Consider the following 27,006-nt stretch of genomic DNA (forward strand, 5'->3'; position numbering starts at 1 on the left):
GCCTAGCAACTGTAGGTAGGTGCATTGAGTTGATGCACCCGCGTACAGTCGTCAAGGCAGCAGCAGAATACAGAATAGATGTTTGCTCTGACGTTACCTGCAATGTTTGCATGACTTCTGCTAATTAACTCACAACCGACAGCTCTGAGTGCTTCTTCCACGAGGCGTCTCTTTCTTATTAGGTTTTAAAGACAGATCACAAAGCTGCGTTCACAACAGCAGCAGCATTGAAGTCGTCCCCGTGAGCTTTTAAGGATTCAGCTGAACATTAACGTCTCTGTCCGGCTCTTTATTGGATTTGAGAAAGTTAACACTCCAGCAAACCCAGCAAGGCCTCACGAGACAAACATCTTAACTTCCAGCGGTGTCCAATACTCTCAGAGCGATTCTCCGATAGGGAAGTGGTGTCTTCACTGTCTGTCTCTCCATGAGTCGAAGCTGAGCAGCTCCAGAGGATAATGTCAGAAGGAAAATCTGATTTCAAATGTTTTCTTCGTCATCTTTTGCTGTAACACAATAACAGTTCTGCTCTGACGTCCTCTCAGGCTTTCAGCTCAGCATCATGTCTGTGGCCAGCCAGTGTATTTTTAAAACCCTTTCACTAGATTAGTATTTTTAAAAAGAGTTTATTTGAAATGTCTGACATGTGCTACGTGACATCAGAAAGCTTGACAGGCCTTAGCAACGGTATCCAAGGAGGGAGAGGGCTCACCTAGGCATCGATTCGACCACGTCAAGAATCTCTGGAGTAAACAGGAACAATTACTCATATATAAATATATATTTATGTATATATATTCAATATGGAAAGTTGGGTTTAGTGCATCATGTTGGAATTAGACTAGTTGAAGCAATCAGTAGAAATCTTGTAATGTTTATGCGTCCTCGGGGAGGAGGGATGCTGTGAATTCTCAAAGCAAAGAACTGAGAATAAGAACAGAAACATTTGTATGAATATAACACAGGAAGTAAAGAAAAGGTTGATGGAGGAAAAAAGAAAACCAGACAGACCAGAATAATCATAATCACTGCAGAGCTGTGGAGGATCTGAGTCACCTGATCACAGGCACAGCAGGAGCAGCTCTGTCTTTTTATCTTTCTTAATATTTTCTCTCTCTCTGCCTTCATGCTTTCAAGTTCTCTCTCTGCCGTTTATCTGTTATCTCTCTTTCTTCCTCCAGTTTTACTTTCCCAGCATTCGTCCCAGTTGCTGCCACCACCTTCCGTCCAACCACCGGTAGCCAAAGCTTTCAAAACCCATCAAACGTTCCTCGAGCTTCACCTCCTCTCGTCATGTGCTCCAGTTGAACGCTGCTTCTTTTCCATTCCTCTCTCTCTTTATCCCTCCATCCTCTCCTCCCTGTTGAGACTGTCATTACAGCAGCAGGTGATAGTGGTCAGACCCGAGTAGCAGAACCCTGATGAGGCTTATTAGTTTCTCCCCAACGGAGCGACTCCAAACTGAACTGTTTAGTGAGCTCCTTCACGAGCTTTCTCAGGACTATTTGAGATGCTGAAGACTGTTCTCTCAGTGTCGCTGCACCCAACCTCAGGGAGAGTCGATCTGCCACGACCACGGCGTTTTCAAGCTCTCTCTATCACTGAATGCTCTCATTACGGCGCTGGATGAAGGAATTAGCTGACATCTCCGTTTGCTCACGCTCATACTTACTTGTTATCTGTCCTTAATTGTTGTTTTCCAGCGAGACATCTTTGGAACCAAAACATCGAAGTCCCCGGGCTCATTCGCAGACACACACACATAGAGTCCACACACACACACACACACATAGGCTCACACTTTCAAACACTGTCCTCAACATCCTCCCAGTGCTGCTGGTACCCCTCCCTCTTTGAGCTCGGTATCTTTGAAGTTCTATTCCTACGATACCCACAACCCCACAGGGCCCTTCTTGTCCCTCATTGCGCCCGGCTCATTATTATACAAGAAGACACTTGAGCAGTTCTTCTGTCGCCCGCTGAATTTTTTACTGGTCCTCCTCTGTCTCCCAGTCGCTCTGTAAACACAGTCTGCAGAGGGACCTTGCAGGTAGATGCGGGAGCAGCAGTGGAATGACTTCTTGTTGCTAATTATTGAATAACTCTTGTTAACCGGTGTTTATAATGGGTTAGATAAATTAAGAATTAAGAAAAATGACTGTTTTGCAGCCACCTGTCCTTTTTTAAAAATTGTAATCAATTTCCCAGCGCGAGGGAGAGAGGGTGTTGGAACTATTAGCAGCTGTGCAGCAGACTCGTTCAGCGAGTGGCTCTGAATGGCTCCGTGTTCGTCGGACAGGTTGTAAGTGGCTCTTGGGTAAATTGGTTTCAATATGACCGGTGTAAATTGTTTCCCTGTTCTTATTAAGGCTTTAACTCTGCACAGAGGAGAAATACAGATAAGATGTGGTCGTGAAAATGCTTTGGCAGGGGAGACAATTAGGAAAGGTGTATGATAATTAATATTCAAGACCTGTGTGATCTTTAGAGACCAGTGAAAGGGCAAAACACACCTGTGGGAGGTGGAGGAGCCGGAGTTAAAGGCACCCAGTGGATTCTCTCACCACCTGTGGGCTGTAGAGTAATGTTTTGATGAGCTGAATTCTCTGTGTATTCTATAGAGCGTTGTTTTTCTTTTTGTTCGAGTGCCAAGAGAAAAGAAACATTTAAATATCCCTTAACAAGGCAGGAAATGCACTGAATGTTGAATAACTGAACACAGACGGAAGGAGTGAGAGCACACACTTGTTTGGAATGAAGATTAACAAAAATATATTTTATTGACCAATAGCGGAAACAGCTCGGGAACTTTGGCAAGAATCAATTTTATCCAAACACAGTGGTGCTAAATCTTCCACGTGTTCATGAAGCCAGAGGAGATGCACAAAGGTTTCTTCCACACACCCTCCTGCCACATGTGGTCTACATACACAGTGGATGAGTGAATGAATCTACCTGAGCTCTACCTCTGTTTGTCCCCCCCCCTCACAGGTGACAGACACACTAGTAATAACTGAGTCCAAGTACCAACTGTGAAACCACCACAGACTGAAGCTCAGTCCTGCAGCTAAGAGAAGCCACAGAGATGCAATTTTCACCCGTGGCTCATCTTTCAAGTTCCAACCAAAAACCCCTGAGAGTTGCATTAACACCTGGTGCTTCCACTGTGTGAAAATCCATTGTGAGCACTGAGAAAAATTTCGTTTTGATTGATGATCACAAGGCACAGCTGCTCCAGAGGAGATGTCGTCTTCAGCTGTCGCAGTGTTACACAAGTCCTGCTCAAAGTTATGAGTGTAATTGTATTGCTGTGGTTTTATTGGATTAATTTCAGATGCAATGTCCTCATCACTTGGTTTAGTGATAACAAAAATCACACTGAAACAATCTCTGTGGATCTCTCTGCAGCAAAACCATTTCTCAATATTCTAATGAACCGATTTATAAATTCATGCCTGAACCAAAATGCAAATATATACGTCGGCTTAGGCCCAGGACTTTTATTTGGATCTGCACCAAATTGCCCAGACTCATAAATGTCTGTCCCCTAAATATACTTGATCCATGAATTATTCTCAAGAGCATGAACGAAACACTTATAGAGATATAACCTCCTCTCTGAATGCATATATATCAAACATATAAATGTGTTTTTGTCTGCAGGTTGGAGCCTTTCACATCGTACAAGTTTCGGATGCTGTCCACCAACGATGTCGGGGACAGCGTCCTCAGCAAAGAGACGGAGGCTGTGACGACTCTGCAGGACGGTGAGAGACTGGGAGGAGAAGAAAGGGGAGGATGAGGGGATGTGTGGATTTTAAAACAAAGCAGATAAGAAGATGGACAGAAGCTTGTCTCTGTGTCTTCTCCTCTTCCTCACTCTCTTCCTGTGTTTCCTCTCTAGTTCCCGATCAGCCTCCGGTGATCCTCGCGGTGAAGCCCACAACCACCACCTCAGTCCTGGTGCAGTGGAAGGTATCGTCACAACAACAACAAGACCCACACACACACAGAGACACACACAGACCCACACAGAAACAAACTTGTGAGTGCAGGTTAATCATTTACGTGAGATTGCTGCAGACTCCCGGGAAGAAATTACCATTGTTACTGAAGCAGGGAAGTTCAGAGGGCAGCAGAGACAGATTGAGGAGATGGAGGGAGAGAAGGATGAACAGACGGAGGGGACAGATCGTCCCGGGTGGGGAGGAAAAATGTTGAAAAGTCCTAATGAGAATATAGCAGCAGGGGAGATGTTAGAGGGCAAGAGAGGCAAACATCAGCCATGTCCATCAATGGAGGAGAAAGAAAAGCCCCGGGAGTTACAGAAAAGTGGAGCGAGTCTGTGGCCAAATGTGAATTGACAGTAAATATAGAACCGGCGAGTTCAACGCTTGTCACTCTTCCTCCGCCGGTTTGGAAACGTCTCCTCTTGCTCCTTCTCGCCTTGTATCAAAGCAGAAGGAGGCAGTGGAAAAAGAAAGTCACCTGCAATTTCATCATCCTTTACAAGGGTGCCAGAGCCAGTGAAGCATCTCTGTGTCTGAGCAGCTCTTTAAAGTGGACCGATAGAACCCTGCTCTGCCAGCCGGCCCCTGTCCTGTCAATCACACAGGAAAATGAACATTTTCTCTTCACATACAGCAGAAAAAAACCCTCAGAAGTTGTTCTACTTGGGAAATGGATCATTATTAATCCTCTTCATGTGCCGTGTGCTTGTTTGCGTGTTTGCCAGCGGCCCGGTGACGACAGCATCAACGGGGTTCTGACCGGATACCGACTGTACTACAGAGAGCTTCCAGTGAACAGCTCGGCTTCCGCTGAGGCAGAGGTCCAGACAACCAGGAGCAGCAACACCAGTTCCCTCCTTACAGGTGAGTGCTACACATTTGCAGGTCGACTTTTAATTTGTTTCCAATGACTCAATTTATAACAAGGATCCAGTAAAAGGTCTTTAAACTTTAAACCTAATTTATTGGACTAAGACACTGGATCTGATAAATGAAACCAGATCATCTTCATAGCCTGATGATACTTAATATGACTTCTTGTTTTCCAATGTAGATGTTATTCTTAGTATATGATGTATTATAACCTACTTGCATTTAGCTACGACCATTCCAACCTGTGTAGTTGTGGATTTTCTCCGCAGCTGTGGAAATAAAGTGTGGTTATAAGTGCAGATCGTAAACTCAGTCCTGCCAACACTTACAAACTTCCTTAGAGCAAATGAAAACCCTGTTAAACACATTCCCTGTAAGTTTTGGGTTTTTTAAGAGGGTAATAAAAGGCCTCAAGGCTCTTTAGACACTGAGTGGAGCTACAGTCCTTTATTCTCATTGGCAGCTGAGGCTCAGTGAAAAGAGAGAGAGCAGGTCGTGATCGCCCGGCTCCTCCACACTGCACTGCCCAAGTGTCCATGAGCAAGACACTGAACTGATGGCTGTTGTGTCAGTTTGTGAATAACAGGTTTTTTTTTCAGGGGTTTAGCAAACGGTCAGTTGCTCTTATGGAACTTTACTGCGGCTCATAGAAGTTTTATTGTAAGACGATCACACACAGTATGAATCAGTGAGTTTTTCAGATCATACAAACCAGCTGCTCACCAAGGCGCCGCGATGAAATCATTTATTTAATGAAAAATATTTCAATGTCAGCGTGGGTATTATGTGAAATCACAAAAAATAAGCAATGAAAGAGAATCGCAGATGAAAACAGTTTGCACCAATAAGCTCAGTGACAACGTCTGTGGAGGATTTACAACCTGGCAGTGAGCTCAAGGTCTGCCGTGTTCATGATACCATTTTCAATCAGAGCTTTTTAAATATTTAAGAAAACAAGACTTGAAAAGATATTTTAAAGATCTTTTCAGATGATTTCCACATCAAAGCAGGAACCAGGTGTGACTATGATGACAGACTGAGCAAACAGCCCTCACAAGGACGCCCCCCCCCTTCCTATGAGACCACCCATACTGCACTATAACATTGCAATAATAAAATATTAATATCCGCCATGCTTTATAGTAGATTGAGTATCTGCCCGACGAGATGAGTGATCCTGTGTCCGTCCAGCGGCCGCGGCGTCCGACCAGGGAGCAGAAACATAAACGTCTTTAATACAGTCATTCAATCGAATAGCATTATAATTGCACAATTTATTGTTGAACGTGAAATGTTTATGGATGTACTCTCCCTCCATGTTTCCCCTGAAGCCAAGAGCACCTTCAAGACCGTCAGCAGCGCCTCGCTCACGGAGTTCGAGTTGACACGTGAGTCGTCCGCCAGTGAAACCGCAGCGCCGCCTCCTCGGCTTGTGTGTCCTGGTGAAGTCTCTAAACTGCTTTGTGTTGTTTCTCTGCAGAGCTCAAGAAGTTCACCCGTTACCAGATTGTTATGACGAGCTACAACATCATCGGAGAGAGTCCCGCCTCCGTCCCTGTGGAGGTGTCTGTGGGAGAAGCAGGTCAGTGAAGGACGCTGGTTTTACACATGATCCCTGTGTGAGCTACACATCTTGTTCAGGATCAAAACACTTGTTTAAAGGACCCATCGTATGTCCATTTTACCACAAGTTGATATGGTTCCTTGGGGTCTTAATGAAATGTCTGTAACATATTTTGGTCAAAACACCACAAGGATCATTTAAAACAGCACACTTTTTACCCTGTCTAAAACAGCCCTCCTCAGATTGACCTGTTTTGAGTTTTTCTAGCTCTTCTCTCCCATGTACGCTGATAAAAAGCTGAATTCCAAGCACACAAAGGAACATTTCAGTTAAGAGTTTGTGTCACATTCTTCAACATAAGCTGGAGTTTAGTTTCAATGGAGATCGATCTTTTGATTTGACCCAGTAGCTGTGAAGGATTTCCATCACTTTGAAAGGTGCCTGTGATATGGTAGAAATCTATAGAAGAAACCAGAAAGTGGACTTTTGAGTTTGGGATTGTTTGGTCAAACGAGTCTCTGCTTTGTCGGCTTTTATCCAATCTGGTTCCATCCGCTCTAATGCTTCTGTCATTCTCTTCTCGTTCGGTCTTTGTCGTGTCCACGCCTCCTGTCCTGCCCCTGCTGCCCCTTGAGTGACATTGCATTTGATAGGCGAAGAGGTGCTCTCGATTGGATAAGTGTGTGTGTGTGTGTGTGTGTGTCTGTGCAGGTGTGTGTGTGTCTGAAAGTGATCCAGAGCTGCACAAGGTCATTTATTTTATAGTGAAGGCCCAACCCCTGTTTAACTTTCACCAGTCAAACCAAAGGATCCATTAATCAGACAGGAAAGCAAATATATCTCACACATGCAAACCCACACACACACACACACACACACACTTAGTGAGCATGTTGAGCAGGATGAGTTGAACGACATGACAGCAGGAGGATGTGAGGCCTTTAAACGTCCATCATGTGTCGTCCAAACTGAGTTTATCGTTCAGAGTCCAAATCTTTCTCCCCTGTCTGTTTGTTGGTTGGTTTTTATGTTTACTAGCAAGATTACACAAATATACAAGACAAATTACCATGTAACTTGGTGATTGGATGCAATTTGGATCAGGAGAGAACTCAATCATTTCAGGCTGGGATTCAGTTCAGGAGGAAGATCCAGGATTTAATATTGCCAGAGGATTATTTGACATTTTCACTGTTTCCCAGTAAAAAAAATCTTTGGTCTTGATCAAAAAAGGCTCGTTTTTGGGACTGGTTTCACTCTGATTAGATCTTGAGTTGGTGTAGCCTTTTCATGGTGTTGACAGTATCCTGGAGAAAGTGGTTGGGGAATCCTGGTGCTGGAGGAGGAGGTGCTGGAGGAGGAGGAGGTGCTGGAGGAGGAGGTGCAGCAGCATCATCTGTGGGTCCGGCCCTGCAGGCAGAGTTATGGGCGGACAGGGATCTGCACTTTATGATAGCGACACATGCACGTTTTTTTTTTGCAATCTCACACTCCCTCCTCCAGACTGGTCCTGCATTCATAACCAATTTGTGTGTGTGTGTGTAGAGTTTAATAGGTTATACATATCACATGCGATGGAGGCAGAGGTGAGGATAAGCAGCGGGAGTCGGAGGCGGGGGGGGGGGGGGGGGGGGTGGATGATGAAATGGGGTGATATGGCCTTTTTCTTTAGCCTCAGGTGCAACTGCTGAGCTGTTCATGCATATGTGTGGAGCGCTGGAGTAACAAGGTTCCGCCTCAGGCCCGTTCTAATTGGAAGAATAGAACATATCTTACCGACTTCCTCCGTAACAACCAGCTGCACACACACAGACACTCACACACACACACACACACACACACAATCTTCTACTTCTAACATATCAAGGACACTTGTTGGTATAATGTATTCCTGAGTCCCTAACCTCAACCTTAACCTTAACATCAGCTCAATGCCGAACGCCAACACTTGTCCTAACCCGAACCCAGTAGAGCGTCACAGATCCCGCACACTTTTAGAGCGGCTCTGGTTCCTGAAGAAGTTTCTCCATTGATGGTTCTTATGGAACTTATAAAAAGAGTTTTAAACCTGGAACCAGGCCGAACTGCTAAATGAGGTCGTGACATGACCGTAAAACATTTGATTTGCAAAAGAAATTCGTAAAATGGGGAAAAAGGGCAAAGGTACGAGAGTGTGTGTTGTGTGTAGATGTGTGAAAGATCGACACATCCCATAATCCATTGCGAATGATCCCTTTCAAACCACATCTTCTTGAATTTAACCTTGATTTTAATATAGTGCTGTAATAAATTGTCTTGTGTAGCTTGTATTTGTGTACATAGTGTTTCATGAAGTGTGTAGTGTAGTAACCTATAGTAACTCTGGAGGATCTGATCATAGCTAACATAGTTTTCGCGGTTTGTGGTTAAACATTTCCATGGTAACAATGAGCTCCACCAATCAATGACGTAATTTCTACATCTGAGGATTGTGGGTAGTGTAGTTCTTCTCCTTGACTTTCACGAATAAGGTCTTAACCTGACAACGGTCCTCACAAAGATACAAGACCTGTCTAACGAGGCGTCTCTCTCCTGCTGCAGCTCCGTCCGTGGCCCCCCAGTCCATCACAGTGTCCCCCGTGTCTCCCTCCAGCCTGGAAGTGACCTGGGACACACCCCCCCTCGAGACCCAGAATGGACTCATCCAAGGATACAAGGTGACACACACACACACACACACAAACATGTACACACACACAAATAATCCCACAGCTCGTTTCTGTCTGTGTTTAAAACGACTTCCCTCTTGTCTTGGAGGAGTTTTGCTCTGCTGCACCTTCAAGTGCCCCATAGAGAGAGAGAGAGAGAGAGAGAGAGAGAGAGAGAGAGAGAGAGAGAGAGAGAGAGAGAGAGAGAGAGAGAGAGAGAGAGAGAGAGACTTAAGTTAGAGGAAGAATCTGAATATCCTTTAATGGTTTCAATATCACTCCACCCCCCCGACCCCTTAACTCTCCTGTCCCACCCCCTCGCTCTCAGTACTTCAAACACAAGGTTATCTGTCCTGCGCTTTAGACACATTGATTTCTGCTGGAGTGGAGGGAGGAACGGAGGGAGGAATGGAGGGAGGAATGGAGGGAGGAATGGAGAAGAACGGAGGGAACGTAATATTTGCAGAGTGAAGGAAGGAGACGGGCGAGTGATCCCTGTAGAATCCTGATTAGAGACGAGGATTCAGAGAATATGGTGAAACTACCAGAGATGGACGGAGGCTGGGAGGGGTTGTGAGATGGAGGAGGAGGAGGGGGGTTAAGGAGATTAAGAAAAAGAGCAAAGAGAGAATGTTCAATGAATTTAAAGGGTTCAGACGTCTGTTAACACACCTGCTCTGTGAGATGAGCAGCACACAGCAGGAAGGACTCACACCAAACTTCACCGTGGAGAGCTTTTCCACAGTCGGGGTTTCCTGGGATGCCCTGGAGGGGCTTGTTACCCCCACTGAGGGTGATGGGCGGGGGGGAACAGGTATCACCAAACTATGCAGGGCCTGTCAGGAGGTGTGTGTGTGATGTTCGTCTGAGCAGCAGCGAAAAAACCTTCGGCAGAAAACAGTTATTCTGATTTATTCTTGACCAGGAAATCGATCCATATTTTCCTTGTTTTGACAGAATTTGTTGTTTCTTAGTGGTGAGACTAAGGGTCCGTTTTTTTTTTACATATATGTTTATTAGTTTTCCAACAGGTAATACAACACAAAACAAAAACAAGACAAACATTTGGCTCACACACATATTCAAATCCATACAGGCAGAAGATTCAGGGGTCACCTCCTATACAAGTAAGAACAAATTAAAAACAGATAAGTAAAATAAAAGTATACAGAAATAAAAGCAAATCAATTAAATGGTAAAACAGAGTGGCTCTTTTGAGGCAGAGCATTCTGAGCTATGATACAAACCCTCTTGTGAGAATGGTGGAAACATTCAGACCAACATATGACAGAAAGGGTTCCCATGTTTTACGAAAGACATCATCATTGCTGTGACGTTTACATGTCAAATGGTCCAACACAACTTATTCAAATACAACCCTTTGCCACTGAGCCTTAGATGGAGCTTTATCTGTGATCCAATTCAAAAGAATACACTTTCTAGCATAAAAAGCAAGTGTCTGATAAAGTCTTTTAAATTTGTCAGTGATGGACATGTCAGATATACCAAGTAGCAGGTATAAAGGGTTATTTTTACTGTTAATAGACAGAATCTTATTAATTTCCTGCCCTATGACCTGCCAAAACTGCTGTATTTTTCTACAATCCCACAAACAATGTGTCAGACCACCAGATTCTATCTAACACTTGGGGCAAGGGTCAGGTTTTTAAAAAAGGAAAGTGCACGAGACGCAAAGATCCAACGTGAAGCAAAACCTCCTGCTGCTGTTTTCCATCCTCACCTCAAACCCTTTAATCAACTCCTCGACTGAAGAGATGTTTGTAAAAAAAAATCCATTTCATGTTCATTCATGTCGGAGGTTTTCAGACTAATCCTGAAGGTCTCACTCTCGGAAAACAAAAAAATAAAATAGATCCCCTGCAGCAGCTGAGTGGATTACTGAATCACCAGAAGCATCACCAGAGATATTTCCCATTTCCTTAAAAAATAAAGTATTAAAGTAAATTTAATTTCCTCTCTTATCCAGAAGGTAGCACGGTTTTATTTGGGAGTGAGCGGCTGGATGAGTTATTCTGCATCTCATTACTGGAACCGCTCGCCGAGGGAGGGAGATGGTTTTATGCTGCCCTCAAGTGCCACTCACGAGCTGCTGCTTCCTGGTTCGGAAGCTGTAAATATAACTTATGACGCTTTGTGGAGCTTTCAGTTGGGAATAATAACAAAATGGAGCCGTTAAGTGGCTCTTGGCCGTTGTTTTACTTTATATCCCAAACTGCACAGGAGAGGTTTATGTTCCAGGAGAGAAAAAAGGTATGAATGTAGCGGCTGAAATTTCATGCAACTAAATTCTGTTTAAAATGAATTTCTGTGAATTAGAAATTTGAAACATTTGCATAAATCACATTTAATATCAGATATTAAAGGAATATGACCACGATTTAATTATTGCCTAATATTTGGTAACATTTATGATCTCATTGCTTGTACCTTGGTCTTTGAACATTGAACCTGACCTCCGCCGAAGCGATCATGTTCCCACTGGACAGATTATCAAGATCCATGAAATATTCTTTAAAAAAATCTGTAAAGTGATTAAAACGTGATTAACATTTTTCTGGATCGACCCCAAGATTTGTTGGTTTTGTGGTTTCTTGTGTTCCACACTTTCACCAAGTTTTGTAGAATCAGATTTTTTGTAGTTTTGTGTAATTCCACCGACAAACAAGAAACCGGACAGGGGTGAAGTATGGAGGTAATAATATTTCATGGAGGACACGTTAATTGTTAGGGGGGGTTAAAACCACTTGTTCATCGCTCCCATCATATCTATGTAATCATATCGGGACGCCTAAAACTAACATGTTCTACTGTTGCAATAAACATTTGAACATGAGTTGTCTGATTGAGCTAAGTTATTGAGAAGCTACATTTGCATTTATCTCATTTGATACTTAATTCTTGCTAAATATTTGGTAACATGTATGATCTCATTGCTTGTACCTTGGTCTTTGAACAATGAACCTGACCTCCGCCGAAGGGATCATGTTCCCACTGGACAGATCAAGATCCATGAAATATTCTTTAAAAAAATCTGTAAAGTGATTAAACAGTGATTAACATTGTTCTGGATCCACCACAAGATTTTTTGGTTTTGTTGTTTCTTGGCCCTTGGCCTTCACCAAGTTTTGTAGAATCAGATTTTAGTAGTTTTTGTGTAATCCTGCTGACAAACAAGAAAACAGACAGAGGTGAGATATGGAAGTAATAATATGTCATGGAGGACACGTTTATTGTTCTCATCACTCCCATCATATCTATGTAATCATATTGGGACTCAGAACACTAACACGTTCTACTGTTGCATTTGAACATGAGTTTTCTGACTGAACTACGTTCGGATCTAATCATGCATCACGTTGTTGTTTGGCCGATAAGAAGCTGATGCCAGATGAAATGATTCGTATCAGATCAGGTTCTGGTGGATTTTGAAATCTGCCAGTAAACGTTTTAATGAGCTGACGACCAGAGTGTAGTCGAGAGCTTTTCAGGGAAGACGTCCATGTGCTTCACTCACACAGCCTCTGACACACTGAAGCTTCAGTCGTGGATTATCAGGCTGTGTACAAAACACTTTTTTCCTGAGTCATTTCTAATGCATGAGGCTCAACCACCTCTGTAACCTGGCTGCTGGTGAGTTTCAGATGTGGCTGCTTGGTTTGTGCTCTCAGCTGCTCTTTAGAACATGAATAGTTCATGTTGATGGAAATGTTTCCTCTTCGTTCTCTAAGTAAGATGGTGAAGCATTTACACCTATTCTCTTTCTTTTTATTTTCGATTGTAATATAAGTTTAAACATTTTAACTTTCTCAGTTTCCTGAATGAACGTTGAGCCTGAGGCGACTTCCTTCAGGGATCAGAGAACCTCATTGGTCCTTAAAATAAAACACACGAGCAACAGGAGGCCGGCTGCAGTTCACTCAACGGCCACCAGTGTCATTCATAGACAGGGTTTTGTTCATGTTATATATAGAAACTTCAGTAGAAAGATGAGTAGTAATTCATATAAGGTAATATATAAAATCAGAGGGACCATTATGAGCAGGAGACGAGCAGCTTTAATGCACCACACTGATTCTGATGCTGGATATGCATTTATATAGGCTGTTTACTGACTGTGAGATATCAAGTATATTGCTCATCTGTTTACTCTCATTATTTACAGCCTGTTCCATAAAAAGTGTGCGACCCTGACACAATGTGCAAGTCACACATTCAGGATTTTCTTTGAGGTTTCATTTTCCTCAAAGTCAGTCACCGAGCACATTCCTCAGCCACGTGAAATGGAACCAGTGATTGTGTTTTATCGTGAAAAGAAGTGACACACAAGGACCTCTTGATAAGTATCTCATCATACTGGGATTAATAATCCTCTGTTTGTAGTCATGTCCAAGATTATTATTTCATTCTCCAATGAGCAGAAAATGGAATGAGGAGTGGTCCTCTGGAGCAGGGGTTTTCAACTGGCTTTGTCCCAGGGACCACCACCCTGACTAGAAAGTAATCCGCGGCCCACTGATGTGTCTACGTGTGTGTGTGTGTGGATAGAAGGAAGTTTTAACATTTGGTTTTCCATGTTGGTTTTATTTAAAAACCTCAAACAAATCTAGAAAAATCTGTGTGAAAAACAACCAAAACAGTTGATTTTCAGTGCTTAAGAATTGAAAACAAAATTAAAATGCAGTTTATAGTTGTACTGCATCTCAGAACCATATGTACATCAATATATAACGTTCATATAGTTGACATGTTGAGAGAACCTTAAAGTAACGGTGATAAAATAACAATCAACATAAACTGGGGCTACAACTGAAGAGGGAAGATGACAAAGTAATGCAGAATATGTCAGAAATGAAAACTCCTGCTCTGGAGGTTCAACTCTTTTATGACCCGAGCAGTTGTATCTATACATCTACTTAAAGCTTGTGTTAAAGTGTCAACGCCATCTAACCCGTTTATAACCAGCTTTGTCTTCTAGTAAAACAATACAGGTGCACTTGTTTTTTATGTGGATCAATATCTGACCTCAGGAGCAAAAGGACGAACACACACTTGGCTGAGATGAAGTGAGGAAGAGGAGAAACACAGGAGAAGGATGAAGAGCAGTGTGGATAACGGTGTTTGTTTCCCTGTGTTGTTAGATCCACTACTGGGAGAGGGACAAGCAGAACCAGAGCGAGAAGGTGAAGGTGATTTTTGTCCCGGACACGCGGGTGCATCTCACCAACCTGACCAGCTACACGCCATACCAGGTGACGCTGACGGCCTTCAACACGGCCGGGGACGGACCACCCAGCGACCCCCGGGGGGCTCGGACCCTGCAGTCAGGTAGGGAGGGGCGACGGTTCTGTTCCCTCAAAACCAAACTAACCATAGACATATATAAAGACTAGATGTCTCGTTCGACGGAGCCGGACGTCCGCACATGGCGGCCATCTTGCCAGAGGTTGCTCGCTCACCCATAACATTGTGTTGTAGTGGTTCTTACTTTTTAAAATAACCATAACTTGCTCAATTTTCAACCGGTTTTTAAACGGTCTGGTTTGTTATAAACGTCAGAGATGTAGTTATGACACTGCATAAATTATATTTTTTTTTAGAAAATAACATAATTATTCATAAGTATGCAGTGTCATATCTCCCTCTCTCCCTCTTTCCTCTCCCTCTCTCTCCCTCTCTTCCTCTCTCTTCCTCTCTCCCTCTCTCTCTCTCTCCCTCTCTCTCTCTCTCCCTCCTCCTCTCTCCCTCTCTCCCTCTCTTCCTCTCTCTCTCTCTCCCTCTCTCCCTCTCTCCCTCTCTCCCTCACCCTCTCTCTCCCTCTCTCCCTCTCTCCCTCTCTCCCTCTCTCCCTCTCCCTCTCTTCCTCTCTCCCTCACCCTCTTCCTCTCTCCCTCACCCTCTCCCTCTCCCTCTCTCTCTCTCTTTTGCTCTCTCTCCCTCTCTTCCTCTCTCCCTCTCTCCCTCTCTCTCCCTCTCCCTCTCTCTTCCTCTCATCCTCTCTCCCTCTCTCCCTCTCTTCCTCTCTCCCTCTCTCCCTAAATTATTATTTTTTTTAGAAAATAACATAATTATTCATAAGTATGCAGTGTCATATCTACATCTATGACGTTTTTAACAAACCAGACCGTTTATAAAAATCGGTTGAAAATTAAGCAAGTTATGGTTATTTACCAACAACCAACACAATGTGATGGGCGAGCGAGCTGCCTCTGGCAAGATGGCCGCCATGTGCGGAACATGTAGTCTTTATATATATATCTATGAAACTAACCACATGATATGATGTTTCTCTCTGTATTCGTCTCATCTGATTGGTCGTTCTCCACTCTCTCTCTCCCTCCCTCCCTCTCTCTCCCTCTCCATCTCTCTCCCTCTCTCCACGTGTCCTCAGCTCCCGGCCCCCCCAGCTACCTGTCCTTCTCCGAGGTGACGGGAGGAAGCGTCAACGCGTCCTGGGGGGCTCCCCTCACTCCCAATGGACAGCTGGAGGGCTACAGGGTCGTCTACCAGCCCACAGCGCCGGTGCAAGGTATGAACACAAACACACACACAGACAAACACACACACACACACACACACACACACACACACACACACACACACACACACACACACACACACACACACACAGACACACAGACACACACACACTCTCACCCTTATGTCAGGCAGGAGACTGACAGTTCTTTCAACTTGTCTGTGTGTGTGTGTGTGTGTGTTTGTGTGAGCAGGTGTGAGTAAAGTGGTGACAGTGGATGTGAAGGGCAGCTGGCAGCGCTGGCTGAAGGTTCGGGACCTGGTCCGAGGGTCCACGTACACGTTCAGCGTGCAGGCGCTCACAGTCAGCCACGGCCCCCCCCTCCAGACCAACATCACGGCTCAGCCTGTGCAAGGTGAGGAGGAGCAACACAACTCTGTGCATGTGTGTGTCCACCCTCCGTCTCTCCCTCTCTCTCTCCCTCTCTCCCTCTCTCTCCCTCTCCCTCTCAGCATCCAGCCTCTACTTCTGAGGGACAAGCTGGAGCAGACCGGAGTGGACCACCACCTCACCGCATGGATCCTGGACTACCTCACCAACCGTCCACAGTATGTGCGGATACGGGGGTGTGAGTCTGACCTGGTGTCCTGCAGCACGGGGGCCCCACAAGGAACCGTTCTAGCTCCAGTCCTCTTCACCATCTACACCTCGGACTTCTCATACAACTCCACTAACTGCCACCTGCAAAAATTCTCTGATGACTCTGCAATCGTCGGCCTCATTTCCGCCGGTGATGACAGGGAGTACTGAGAACTGAACCAGGACTTCATAACATGGTGCAAGCAGAACTGCCTCCAGATCAACTCTGGAAAAACCAAGGAGCTGGTGGTGGACTTCCGCCGGAGTGAACACTCTCCTCCGACACCAGTGAACATCCAGGGAACGGACATTGACATTGTGAGATCCTATAAGTACCTGGGTGTTCACCTAAACAATAAACTGGACTGGACTGATCACACACAGGCTATTTACAAGAAGGGACAGAGCAGACTCTATCTGCTGAGGAGTCTGAGGTCTTTTGGTGTGCAGGGAGCACTCCTGAGGACCTTCTTCGACTCGGTGGTGGCATCAGCCATCTTCTTTGGAGTGGCCTGCTGGGGCAGCAGCATCTCGACAGCCGACAGGAAGAGACTTAACAAGCTCATCAGGAAGGCCAGCAGTGTGCTGGGGGGTCCACTGGATACGGTGGAGGTGGTAGGAGACAGGAGGATGGTTGCTAAGCTATCCTCCCTGATGGACAACTCCTCCCACCCCATGCGGGACACCCTGGCAGCTCATTTACTGTTTACTTTTTTCTTTTTGCTCATTGTTGTTTCTGTTTCTTACTATGTTGTTTTGCTCTTTCTTTTGCTCTTGTTGCACTGTGCCTGCGCTGCTGCTGTAAAACCCTCAAATTTCCCCACTGTGGGACTATTAAAGGATTCTGATTCTGATTCTTCCTCTCTCCCTCCGTCTCTCCCTCTCTCTCCCTCTCTCCCTCTCTCTCCCTGTGTGTGTGTGTGTGTGTGTGTGTGTGTGTGTGTGTGTGTGTGTGTGTGTGTGACGTCACAGGCAGCCCTGGGTCTCCTGTGGAAATGTCCATCACCAAGACGTCCTCTGATCTGAACATCCACTGGTCGGAGGGAGACGTGGGAGCAGCTCCGGTCTCTGGATACGTCCTGGAGGCTCGGCCCTCAGGTGAGCTCCTCCAACACAAAGACGCACAATCATTCATCTCTTTCTCCAGAAAAGCTCCAGCTCCACTTCCACTCTGAACTCTATTTAGCGTGGCGCTCCCTGGATTCATTTAGACCTGCTGTGAAAATCAAGTCAGCTGCAATTTTCTAATAAAGATTACCAGAGGTGTAACACCGCGGGTGAGAGTGAGGAGGCTCAGCGGGATCATCCACTGGGGTTTAATTCTCCCCCTGATAATAATTATCAGCGCTGTCTGGAATGTAATTTGATTTAAAAAATGTCTTGAATCATATAATGACATTGAAAATCGACTAAATCTTAAATGGAGCGACTTCTCTCCCTCTCTCTCTCTCTCTTCAGATGAGGGGGTGTGGGATTCCTTCATCAGGCCCCTCCCTCCCAGCAGCAGGTCCGTGTCGGTACAGATGGAGCGCCTGAGGTCAGGGATCAGCTACGAGTTCAGAGTCATCGCTGTTAATCGCTATGGTTACGGCCAGCCGAGTACAGCCTCTGCAGCTCTAGCTGGTAAACACACACACACACACACACACACACACACACACACACACACACACACACACACACACACACACACACACTGGAGGAGTCGGGTTAATGAACAGGCTGATCCCACTCGTCTGACTGGGGCGTGACTGAAGGTTTATTCTGCTGGATTCACTGTGACTGTCGTGGTGTGACTTTGGGTACGCTGCCATCTACAGGCAGAGCCACACAACTACAACTGAGCTGAAAGCCCCTTTGTGATTTTTAGTCCGCCTGGTGGTCCGTGATGGCATTGCAGGGGTTCCGCAAAATTCGCGTTGATGTTTCAACACATTTCCAGATTACTCTTGAAAATCGTGAAAAGTATCTAAAATAAGAAAAATATGTCTAAAATAATATAAAGGTGCTGGTGATCATGAGGTTAAACTTAAGTAGGCCTCACATGTTTGTGTGATATTGTATGATTATCATTTGTGACATATTCTGCATTACTTTGTCATCTTCCCTCTTCAGTTGTAGCCCCAGTTTATGTTGATTGTTATTGATCACCGTTACTTTAAGGTTCTCTCAACATTTCAGCTATATGAACGTTATATATTGATGTACATATGGTTCTGAGATGCAGTACAACTACAAACTGCATTTTAATTTTGTTCAATTCTTAAGCACTGAAAACAACCGTTTTGGTTGTTTTTTCACAGATTTTTCTAGATTTGGTTGAGGTTTTTAAATAAAACCAACTTGGAAAACCAAATGTTAAAACTTCCTTCTATCCACACGCACACACACACACACACACGTAGACACATCAGTGGGCCGCGGATTACTTTCTAGTCAGAATGGTGGTCCCTGGGACAAAACCAGTTGAAAAACCTTGCTCTAGACTAAAAGTACACTTTACACACTGGGAGGTGTATTCCTGCTCCTGTGGGACAAACCGCAGCATCAAGTAGAAACCACAGAAGAAGAAAAGTGAACATTGGCCTGACCTGTGTCCCTCTCTCTGCCTGCAGCGCTGTCCGAGCGTCCGTTCTACGAGGAGTGGTGGTTCCTGCTGGTGATGGCTCTGGTGGGAATCATCCTCATCCTGGTCCTGGTCTTCACGCTGCTGCTGCACGGACACAGCACCAAGTACAAGGCCTGTGGCACAGGTCTGTTGGTCAGAGTTGAATTTTTCCTGGAAAGTTGAATATAAAAATATGTTTAGTCTACATTTCAACCATTTCAATCAGTAAACCATTAAGCACCTCATTTGCGATTAAATAACAAATTCAGTGCTTACTGATTTATATTATTTCACAATCCCGAAATGTATTTTCCTTATGAAGTGTGAGTAAAGCTCCGTTCAGATCAGATCCACTCAGAGCTCCACAGGAGAAACACGTCACCTCCACAGAGTCGACAGCTCCCTCCTCGTTAGAACAACAAACCCTTGGTCTTAGCCCTTGGTCTTCACCGCTGCATATTGTGGCAAAGAAAGGCGGTGGCTGGCGCCCGTGCGGCGATTACCGCCGGCTCAATGACTCAACAACACCTCGACTTTACTGCCCGTTTGGCGGATAAAGTCCTATTTTTCAAGGTGGACCTAGTCCGTGGCTATCACCAGGTGCCGGTGCACCCACTGGATGTACCCAAGACAGCGGTTATCACACCATTTGGCCTCTTCGAATTCCTTCGGATGCCGTTCGGTCTTAAAAATGCAGCTCAGACTTTCCAGCGACTGATGGATACAGTACTGAGGGACCTTCCTTTTTTATTTGTTTATCTGGATGATATACTGGTGGCTAGTGCTTCTAAGACAGAGCACACGTCTCGCCTTTTGACACTCTTTGAACGACTCAGTCAGCATGGCCTGATTATAAACCCAGCCAAGTGTCAGTTTGGGCTGAGGACTATCGACTTCTTGGAACACCGCATTACTAAGGACGGTGCAGTTCCTCTCCCTTCAAAGCTGGAAGCTGTGGTGAATTCCCCACGCCCACTCTCAGTGAAGTCTCTGCAGGAGTTTTTGGGCATGGTGAACTTTAACCACCACTTTATTCCGCATGCAGCACAGCTAATGCAACCCCTTTATGAGGCCCTGAAGGGTAAAGCGGCCAGGCACGCAGTGATTTGGACGGAGGAAAGGCATAAAGCGTTTGAGGATGCTAAGGCAGCTTTGGCTAAGGCGACGATGCTGGCACACCCCGCACCAATGTACCGATATCCATCAGGAGCGATGCTTCGGACTTTGCAGTTGGAGCGGAGCATGAGCAGTGGGTCAAGGGGGCCTGGCAGCCGCTCGCCTTTTACAGCAGGCAACTCGCCCCAATGAGTGGATTTATAGTACATTCGATAGAAAGCTGCTAGGCCTCTATCTTGCCGTCCGACACTTTCGTTTCCTGCTAGAGGGCCGAAGTTTCACAGCATACGTGGACCACAAACCTTTGACGTTCGCCATGGTTAAAGTGCCAGAGCCGTGGTCTGCTCGCCAGCAGCGCCAGCTTTCCTTCATATCGGAGTTTACAACAGATATACAACATGTGGCAGGCAAGCACAACCCGGTGGCTGACTGCCTCTCCCGAGCGATCACTGGAGCCGTCCAGCTGGGTGTGGACTATGATTGCATGGCAGCAGATCAAATTTCGGATCCAGATGTTCAGGCCCTGAGGACGGCTGAGACAGGACTGAGGTTGAAGGATGTTGCTTTTGGTGCTGCTGGCACTACACTCCTATGTGATGTTTCCACAGGCCAGACACGACCAGTCGTTCCCACAGGATGGAGACGACAGATTTTCGACGCTGTCCATGGCCTGTCACACCCAGGAAAAAGACCTTCACAGAAGTTGGTAGCAGCAAAATTTGTCTGGCATGGACTTAAAAAGGATGTGCGGAAGTGGGCTGAAACATGTGTGGTGTGCCAACCCTCTAAAGTCCACCACCACACTAAGGCCCCCGTGGCACATTTCTTAGTGCCCGAAAGAAGGTTTGACCATGTTAACCTGGACCTGGTTGGGCCCCTGCCCACCTCTCAGGGGTTCACACACCTTCGCACCATGGTTGACAGAACCACACGTTGGCCGGAAGCTGTGCCGTTGGTGTCAACAGCAGCGGCTGATGTGGCTCGGGCATTTATCATCACCTGGGTTGCTCGGTTCGGCGTCCCATCTGACATTTCTTCTGACCGGGGCCCGCAGTTTACATCTGGACTCTGGAACTCGGTGGCAGAGAACCTGGGGACTAAACTTCACCGCACCACGGCATACCATCCACAGGCTAACGGGCTGTGCGAGCGGCTCCACCGTTCTATGAAAGCTGCTCTACGTGCCAGCCTCAAGGACAGTAACTGGGTTGACAGGCTTTCCATGGGTCATGTTGGGGCTTAGGACCGCCCCTAAGGAAGACCTACAAGCTTCATCTGCCGAGTTGGTTTATGGCCAGCCGTTGAGAGTCCCTGGGGATTTTTTCCCTGATACTACAGGTTCTTGGTCAGCAGCACAACAACGAGCTACGTTCCTGGACAATGCCAAGGTTTTCGCACCAGTTCCCACATCGCAACACAGCATCCCTCGTTCTCATATCCCTGTCAAACTTCATTCTGCGGGATATGTGTTAATTCGTCAGGATGCTCATCGCGGGCCCTTTCAACGTCCCTATGACGGTCCATTTAGGGTCATTGAGGCTGGCCCTAAAACGTTTATCGTGGACATTGGTGGTAAACCAGAACATGTATCTGTGGACCAGCTGAAACCTGCCCACTTGGATCTAACTCAACCTACTGAGGTAGCTAAGCCTCCACGGCGGGGGCGCCCTCCTGCTCACCCCCCAGGCCACCGCACAGCCCTTAGAGTGCCTCCAGTTAAGCCCCAGACTACATCCCCGGCTCACGTTTTAAGGAGCCGTGCAGGTCGGGTGATTCGAGCCCCAACGTATTAACTTTGTTTGTGAATTCTGGGGGGACGTATGTAGGGGACAGGTGATAACACATAATTTACCAAAGACGTTACACTAATGGGGTTTGCACACTTACTGTGGTGTTACCAAGGTAACGAGTGCATGGGGGGGTGGTTAAAAGCGGATGTTTGTGTGGCACCCGGATGTCGCTGTGTTTTGATTTGTTTGTGAAAATAAACGCTGGCCGCGAGGCACAAAAAACTAGAAGGTCTCAGGATTACATGAATCCCTTGACTCCTATATTCTAGTGTTTATCCGTCTGACTCCTGCTCTTCTTTCCTCCAGGGAAACACGTGTCCACGGCCGAGGAGTCGGTGACTCTGGACAACGGAGGCTTCACGGCTCTGGAGCTCAACAGCAGGACGCTCAACACCAAGAACTCCTTCCTGAAGAAGAACGGCACCAGGTGAGCGCTCACACACACACACACACACACACACACACACACACACACACACACACACACACACACACACAGACAGACACACACATGGGTTTGATCAGAGGACTAGATATATAACAGATTGTGTGTCTGTGTATGTCTGTGTGTGTGTGTTTTTTTGTGTGTGCAGATCTCCTCCCAGGCCCAGTCCAGGTGGTCTTCACTACTCTGATGAGGACATCTGTAACAACTACAACGGAGCTGCGCTCACGGAGAGCACCACGCTGACCGAGAAACCCACCGAGGTGTCGGAGTCAGAGGTAAATGTCCGTCCATCTCTCTCTCTCTCTCTCTCTCTCTCTCTCTCTCTCTCTCTCTCTCTCTCTCTCTCTCTCTCTCTCTCTCTCTCTCTCTCTCTCTCTCTCTCTCTCTCTCTCTCTCTATCTATCTCTCTATCTATGTATCTCTCTCTATCTATCTATCTATCTATCTATCTATCTATCTATCTATCTATCTATCTATCTATCTATCTATCTATCTATCTATCTATCTATCTATCTATCTATCTATCTATCTATCTATCTATCTATCTATCTATCTATCTATCTATCTATCTATCTAACTATCTCTCTCTCATCTCTCTCTCATCTCTCTCTCTTTCTCTCTCCAATTCAGAGCCACTATGTAACTTTTACTGATGGTTTTCGTGATCCGAAGCTCTCAATACAGGTGTGAAAAAACCCAGATTGGATAGTGAACCGATCACACCAGACCACATTCTGGGCTGAGCCGTCAAAGATCTGTCTCTCCCGTCTTTTATTCATTTGGTCAAATTGCTGATGATAATGGTTAAAAAGTCTCTGCTTCAAGACTAAGGATCTTTTTCTAAATGTCCTTGAGTTCTGTCTGCCTCAAGATGACGAATAAAAAGATCCTAAAAGAAGAAATGAGTGATAGTGATCAGTCACGGATTTGATTATTGTCTGGATGTGTCCAGAGATTTTCATTTTATCACGTGAACATCACTCAAATCTGGTTTCTCCCTTTATAACAGACACTGAGTAACTGACTCTGGAGTGAACAGCCAATTGAGATGTTTTACACTCGTCAATCATCATGGCATCATCACATCACTGTGTATAAATGATCTGTCTTATAGATAAACTGACCCCTGCTGTGTGTGTGTATGTGTGTCTTTGTGTGTGTGTGTGTGTGTCTTTGTGTGTGTGTGTATCCAGTTGACGGACAGTGACTACGAGGACGAGCAGCCGAAGCACTCCTTCGTCAACCACTACATGAGCGACCCCACCTACTACAACTCGTGGAAGCGGCAGCCCAAAGGCCTGAAAGCCATCACGGCGCCGTTCGGCTACGAGGAATGTGCCGCGGCGGAGACGGAGCCGTACTACCAGACCGTGGTCACCCAGCACAGCACGGGCGGAGCCTACACGCCCACGGGCCAGCCGGCGCACACGCACGTCAACCCCAACACCAACCCGCCGGGATCACGCACCCCCGTGACGGGATTTTCCTCCTTCGTTTGACTTTAGAGACTAAAAACCTGCAAAAAAGTGATACACACACACACACACACACACACACAGACACATGGACACAAAGTGTAGCTGACGGCTTCAGAGGAGAGGGAGGACACGATGAGGAGGACGAGTGACGAACTTTCACGCCCCAAAGAACTAAACCCACACGTCTCACTCGCCCTCCCCACCCCTCGTTTACAAAGATCTTCACTGTGTGTGTGTGTGTGTGTGTTGCTCTCCTGCTCTTCTCCTCCGTCACTGTGCTCACACACATGCAGTAAATGTTTCCACACACACACACACTCTCACACACTTATTTCAGAGACTCTCCCTCGAGAGACGGATCAGTTTGTGTAAATGTGGACGAGAGAATTCCACCTCGGACTCGGTGAACGTGGAATGTTCTGCACAATGCTTCTTCTTCTTCTTCTTCGGTTTCCTGTATTTACGCATAATTGCACAAATACACACACACAAACACACACTTCTGGATTTTCTTACGCCCTGATTGGAGGAACTGGGACAGAAGGAACTCATAAAGAGTGAAGAGTTATTAAAAAGGAAGCAGCAGGTTTCATGGGGTGATTCATGTGCGACACAAACACTGAGCTGTCGGATTTAAACGACCACAACACGGAGGAAGAGAAGAAGAAAAAAACAACACAATGGATAATCATGGTGTTTGACGAGCGAGTGTTCTTCAGCACTTAAGGAATTCTCAGTGAGCGCGTTGTGTGGTTTCCTGGAGCGACGTGTGGGGTTTGTGTTTGAATAAAAGAGAAAACATGTATTTTTTACCGTCTACTGCTGTTTAAAACACACACCCACCCCCCCGACCCCAGGCCATAACGCTTGCACTGAGCGAATGCCCCCCCCCCACATCTCATCTTTACCCTGCTGAGGTTTTTCATTTTTTACAAGTTTGAGCGTGCGTGTGCGTTTGAGTGTGTCACACGTGTGTACAAGCATGTGTGTGTATATATGACGACCCCCCCCCCCCCGTTTGTCACTCAACGCTAAGCAAAGTGTGCCATTGTGTGTATGTTTGTATTTTTTGAAGATGGATTTTGTACAGGAAAAAAACCCTTTTTACTGTCGTACGTAGCTCAGCCATGTTTGTGTAATGCAAAGCTAATGGTGGAAACGATGGATCAGCAGGGAGAAGAGGAGGAGGAAGAGCATTCAAATAAACGACTGGAACAGGTTTACAGGATATTTCACTCTTTTTGAAGTTTGAACCCTCGGCTCCAGCAGCCGATCTCACGTGTACATTGCACTTTTCCCTTCAAGTGCAAACAGGAATCACCCGTAAGTTCCGCTCATGTTTGATTTAGAGATTAGTGAAAAGGATGATTTCCGAGGAGGCGAGGTGATGAATGCAAGCTAATGACTCATCATCAAGTTAGCAACTTACAAGACAGAAAAAAGGGGCCAGGCTCTGTGCTAGGGAAAAAACAAATTGTTCAACACAGGGGTTCTCCGTTGTTGAATCTGAAATTTAAGGATTAGATTTAAGTTTATAAATCAACAGCAGTGTGGTTGGCTTTTGTGTCGCGATGGCAGACACCTTGTAGTGTGGATTCTATCTTACACAAGCCTAACCAAAACTATGGTGGGTTAAATAGTTCACCAAACTTTTAATAACACTAACTGATATGCAAGGCAGTAAGAGTTAGGGATTCTATAAATTCACAGGGCTGGAAGCACACTGTGGCTCTTTCTCAGGTTCTCTTTATCCAACTTGGATGATATGCTCGGCAGTAGCAGCCGGGTACAAGCTCTGTTACATATGGCCGGGGGCACGCTATGTCTTAATTCAAAAGCATTTAACAGTTACAGGAAATTTCGCAGCTTGACCAGTTAACATTGAATATGTGTTATTCAAATGTTAAAAGAAATTCTTAAAATTTCAACAAAGAACATTCAACTAGAATTATTAGCAACAGGCAATCTTTTAGTGTAACACTATGGGGACTTAAAATGGTACTTATCAATAATTAATTATTAATAAACATTTAATTTATGAGTATATTAAATTTAGACCACAATGCACTTGTGTGTAAATACCGTTGAATGTCTACTCCGGTGGCAGACTAGTGGAATTGAATTCAAACCTTTAGCTTGACTGCAAATTCCAAATTCAGTTATTTCTGGCGTTGGCCAAAACTGAAAAACACATTCATATTGCTGAGTCATGAAGTTTTGCCAACTGTACTCTGCCTCACACGGGCTGCACCATTTATGTTTGAGCAAAAATCAAAAATTATATTAATAATGAATTAAAATTTAACATTAATGAATTTAAAAAAAATAATGAAAATAAAATGACTAAACTAACAACAAATGAATAATAATAATTCATTAACTAACAAATATGTGTATGTGAGTGTGTGTGTGTGTGTGTGTGTGAGAGAGAGGGTCTCTCTGTTAGTTAAACAAAGAGAGTCACACCTTCCTGTGATCTTTTAAGATGGTCTCTTAAGGCTGATATATACTTCTCCGTTTTTTATTTTTTTATGACACAGACAGAAACGGACAGAGAAACGCCCTCTCCGAGCGCCTCAGAGAGCTTTTCGCGCACCTCTGATTTTTCGAACTGTCCGTGTTTATTTCGGAGACCAAACGGACAGCCCTTGGCTGTGATTGGTCCGCGAACGACATCATTTCCGTATGACGCCATTTCCGTATTTAACATTTCCGGACCTCAAACTTCCTGCTTCCTTCCCTGTGTCACAACAAACCCAAACACAACTATGATTCTACGATTAATGTGACGTGTGTTGAGCCAGTGGAGTTGTCCGGCTGACGGTGGCTCGTTAGAGCACTGACAGCATGTGTGCACGGTCACATACGGTTATAACGAGCTTTCAAAGCGGCGCTAGCGGACTAGGCTAGCGAGCTAGCCACCATGCTAACTGCGGTGGTAACGGTGCAAAAACCCGCTGTCACGACTTTAATTCCACTTCTATCTTGACACTGTTTCTATAATACCGTCAAGTTAGAAGCAAACACTGGGTAGTAGTAGTTAGTGTCGGGAGTCCCTGCTGACTGTGTGTGGAAGCTGGGGGGAAGCTAGCTGGGAGGGGAGCTAGCTAGCTCTGTGTAGCTTGAGCCTCAAGCAGATTCAAGCTGTGGAATCAGCAACACAGTTCGGAAACAAGACCAGAGAACCGCTGCGCTAAGAAACGATTACATCAGTATTTTGACCCGCTGGGTGTCACTTTATTTAGTTCTGTTAGTTGCCATGGTTCAGTATGTGGGAGGCAAGCTAACATGTAAACA

General features: G+C 45.5%; 1 protein-coding gene across 1 annotated transcript in view; it reads left to right on the forward strand.

Annotated features, from left to right (window-relative positions):
- Window positions 1-23,730, forward strand: part of LOC133015801 (protein sidekick-1-like) — a 197,228-nt gene extending 173,498 nt beyond the window's left edge. The window contains exons 32-46 of the mRNA XM_061083076.1: window positions 3,664-3,767; window positions 3,905-3,975; window positions 4,736-4,874; window positions 6,215-6,271; window positions 6,364-6,465; window positions 9,028-9,143; window positions 14,294-14,480; window positions 15,544-15,681; window positions 15,884-16,045; window positions 17,242-17,367; window positions 17,728-17,892; window positions 18,885-19,022; window positions 22,090-22,210; window positions 22,377-22,506; window positions 23,425-23,730. Of these exons, the coding sequence (XP_060939059.1) occupies window positions 3,664-3,767; window positions 3,905-3,975; window positions 4,736-4,874; window positions 6,215-6,271; window positions 6,364-6,465; window positions 9,028-9,143; window positions 14,294-14,480; window positions 15,544-15,681; window positions 15,884-16,045; window positions 17,242-17,367; window positions 17,728-17,892; window positions 18,885-19,022; window positions 22,090-22,210; window positions 22,377-22,506; window positions 23,425-23,730 (2,062 nt within the window). The remainder of the gene's footprint in view (window positions 1-3,663; window positions 3,768-3,904; window positions 3,976-4,735; window positions 4,875-6,214; window positions 6,272-6,363; window positions 6,466-9,027; window positions 9,144-14,293; window positions 14,481-15,543; window positions 15,682-15,883; window positions 16,046-17,241; window positions 17,368-17,727; window positions 17,893-18,884; window positions 19,023-22,089; window positions 22,211-22,376; window positions 22,507-23,424) is intronic.
- The last annotated feature ends 3,276 nt before the right edge of the window (window positions 23,731-27,006 follow it).

The sequence above is a fragment of the Limanda limanda genome, chromosome 2, assembly GCF_963576545.1.
Source record: "Limanda limanda chromosome 2, fLimLim1.1, whole genome shotgun sequence".
NCBI lineage: Eukaryota > Metazoa > Chordata > Actinopteri > Pleuronectiformes > Pleuronectidae > Limanda > Limanda limanda.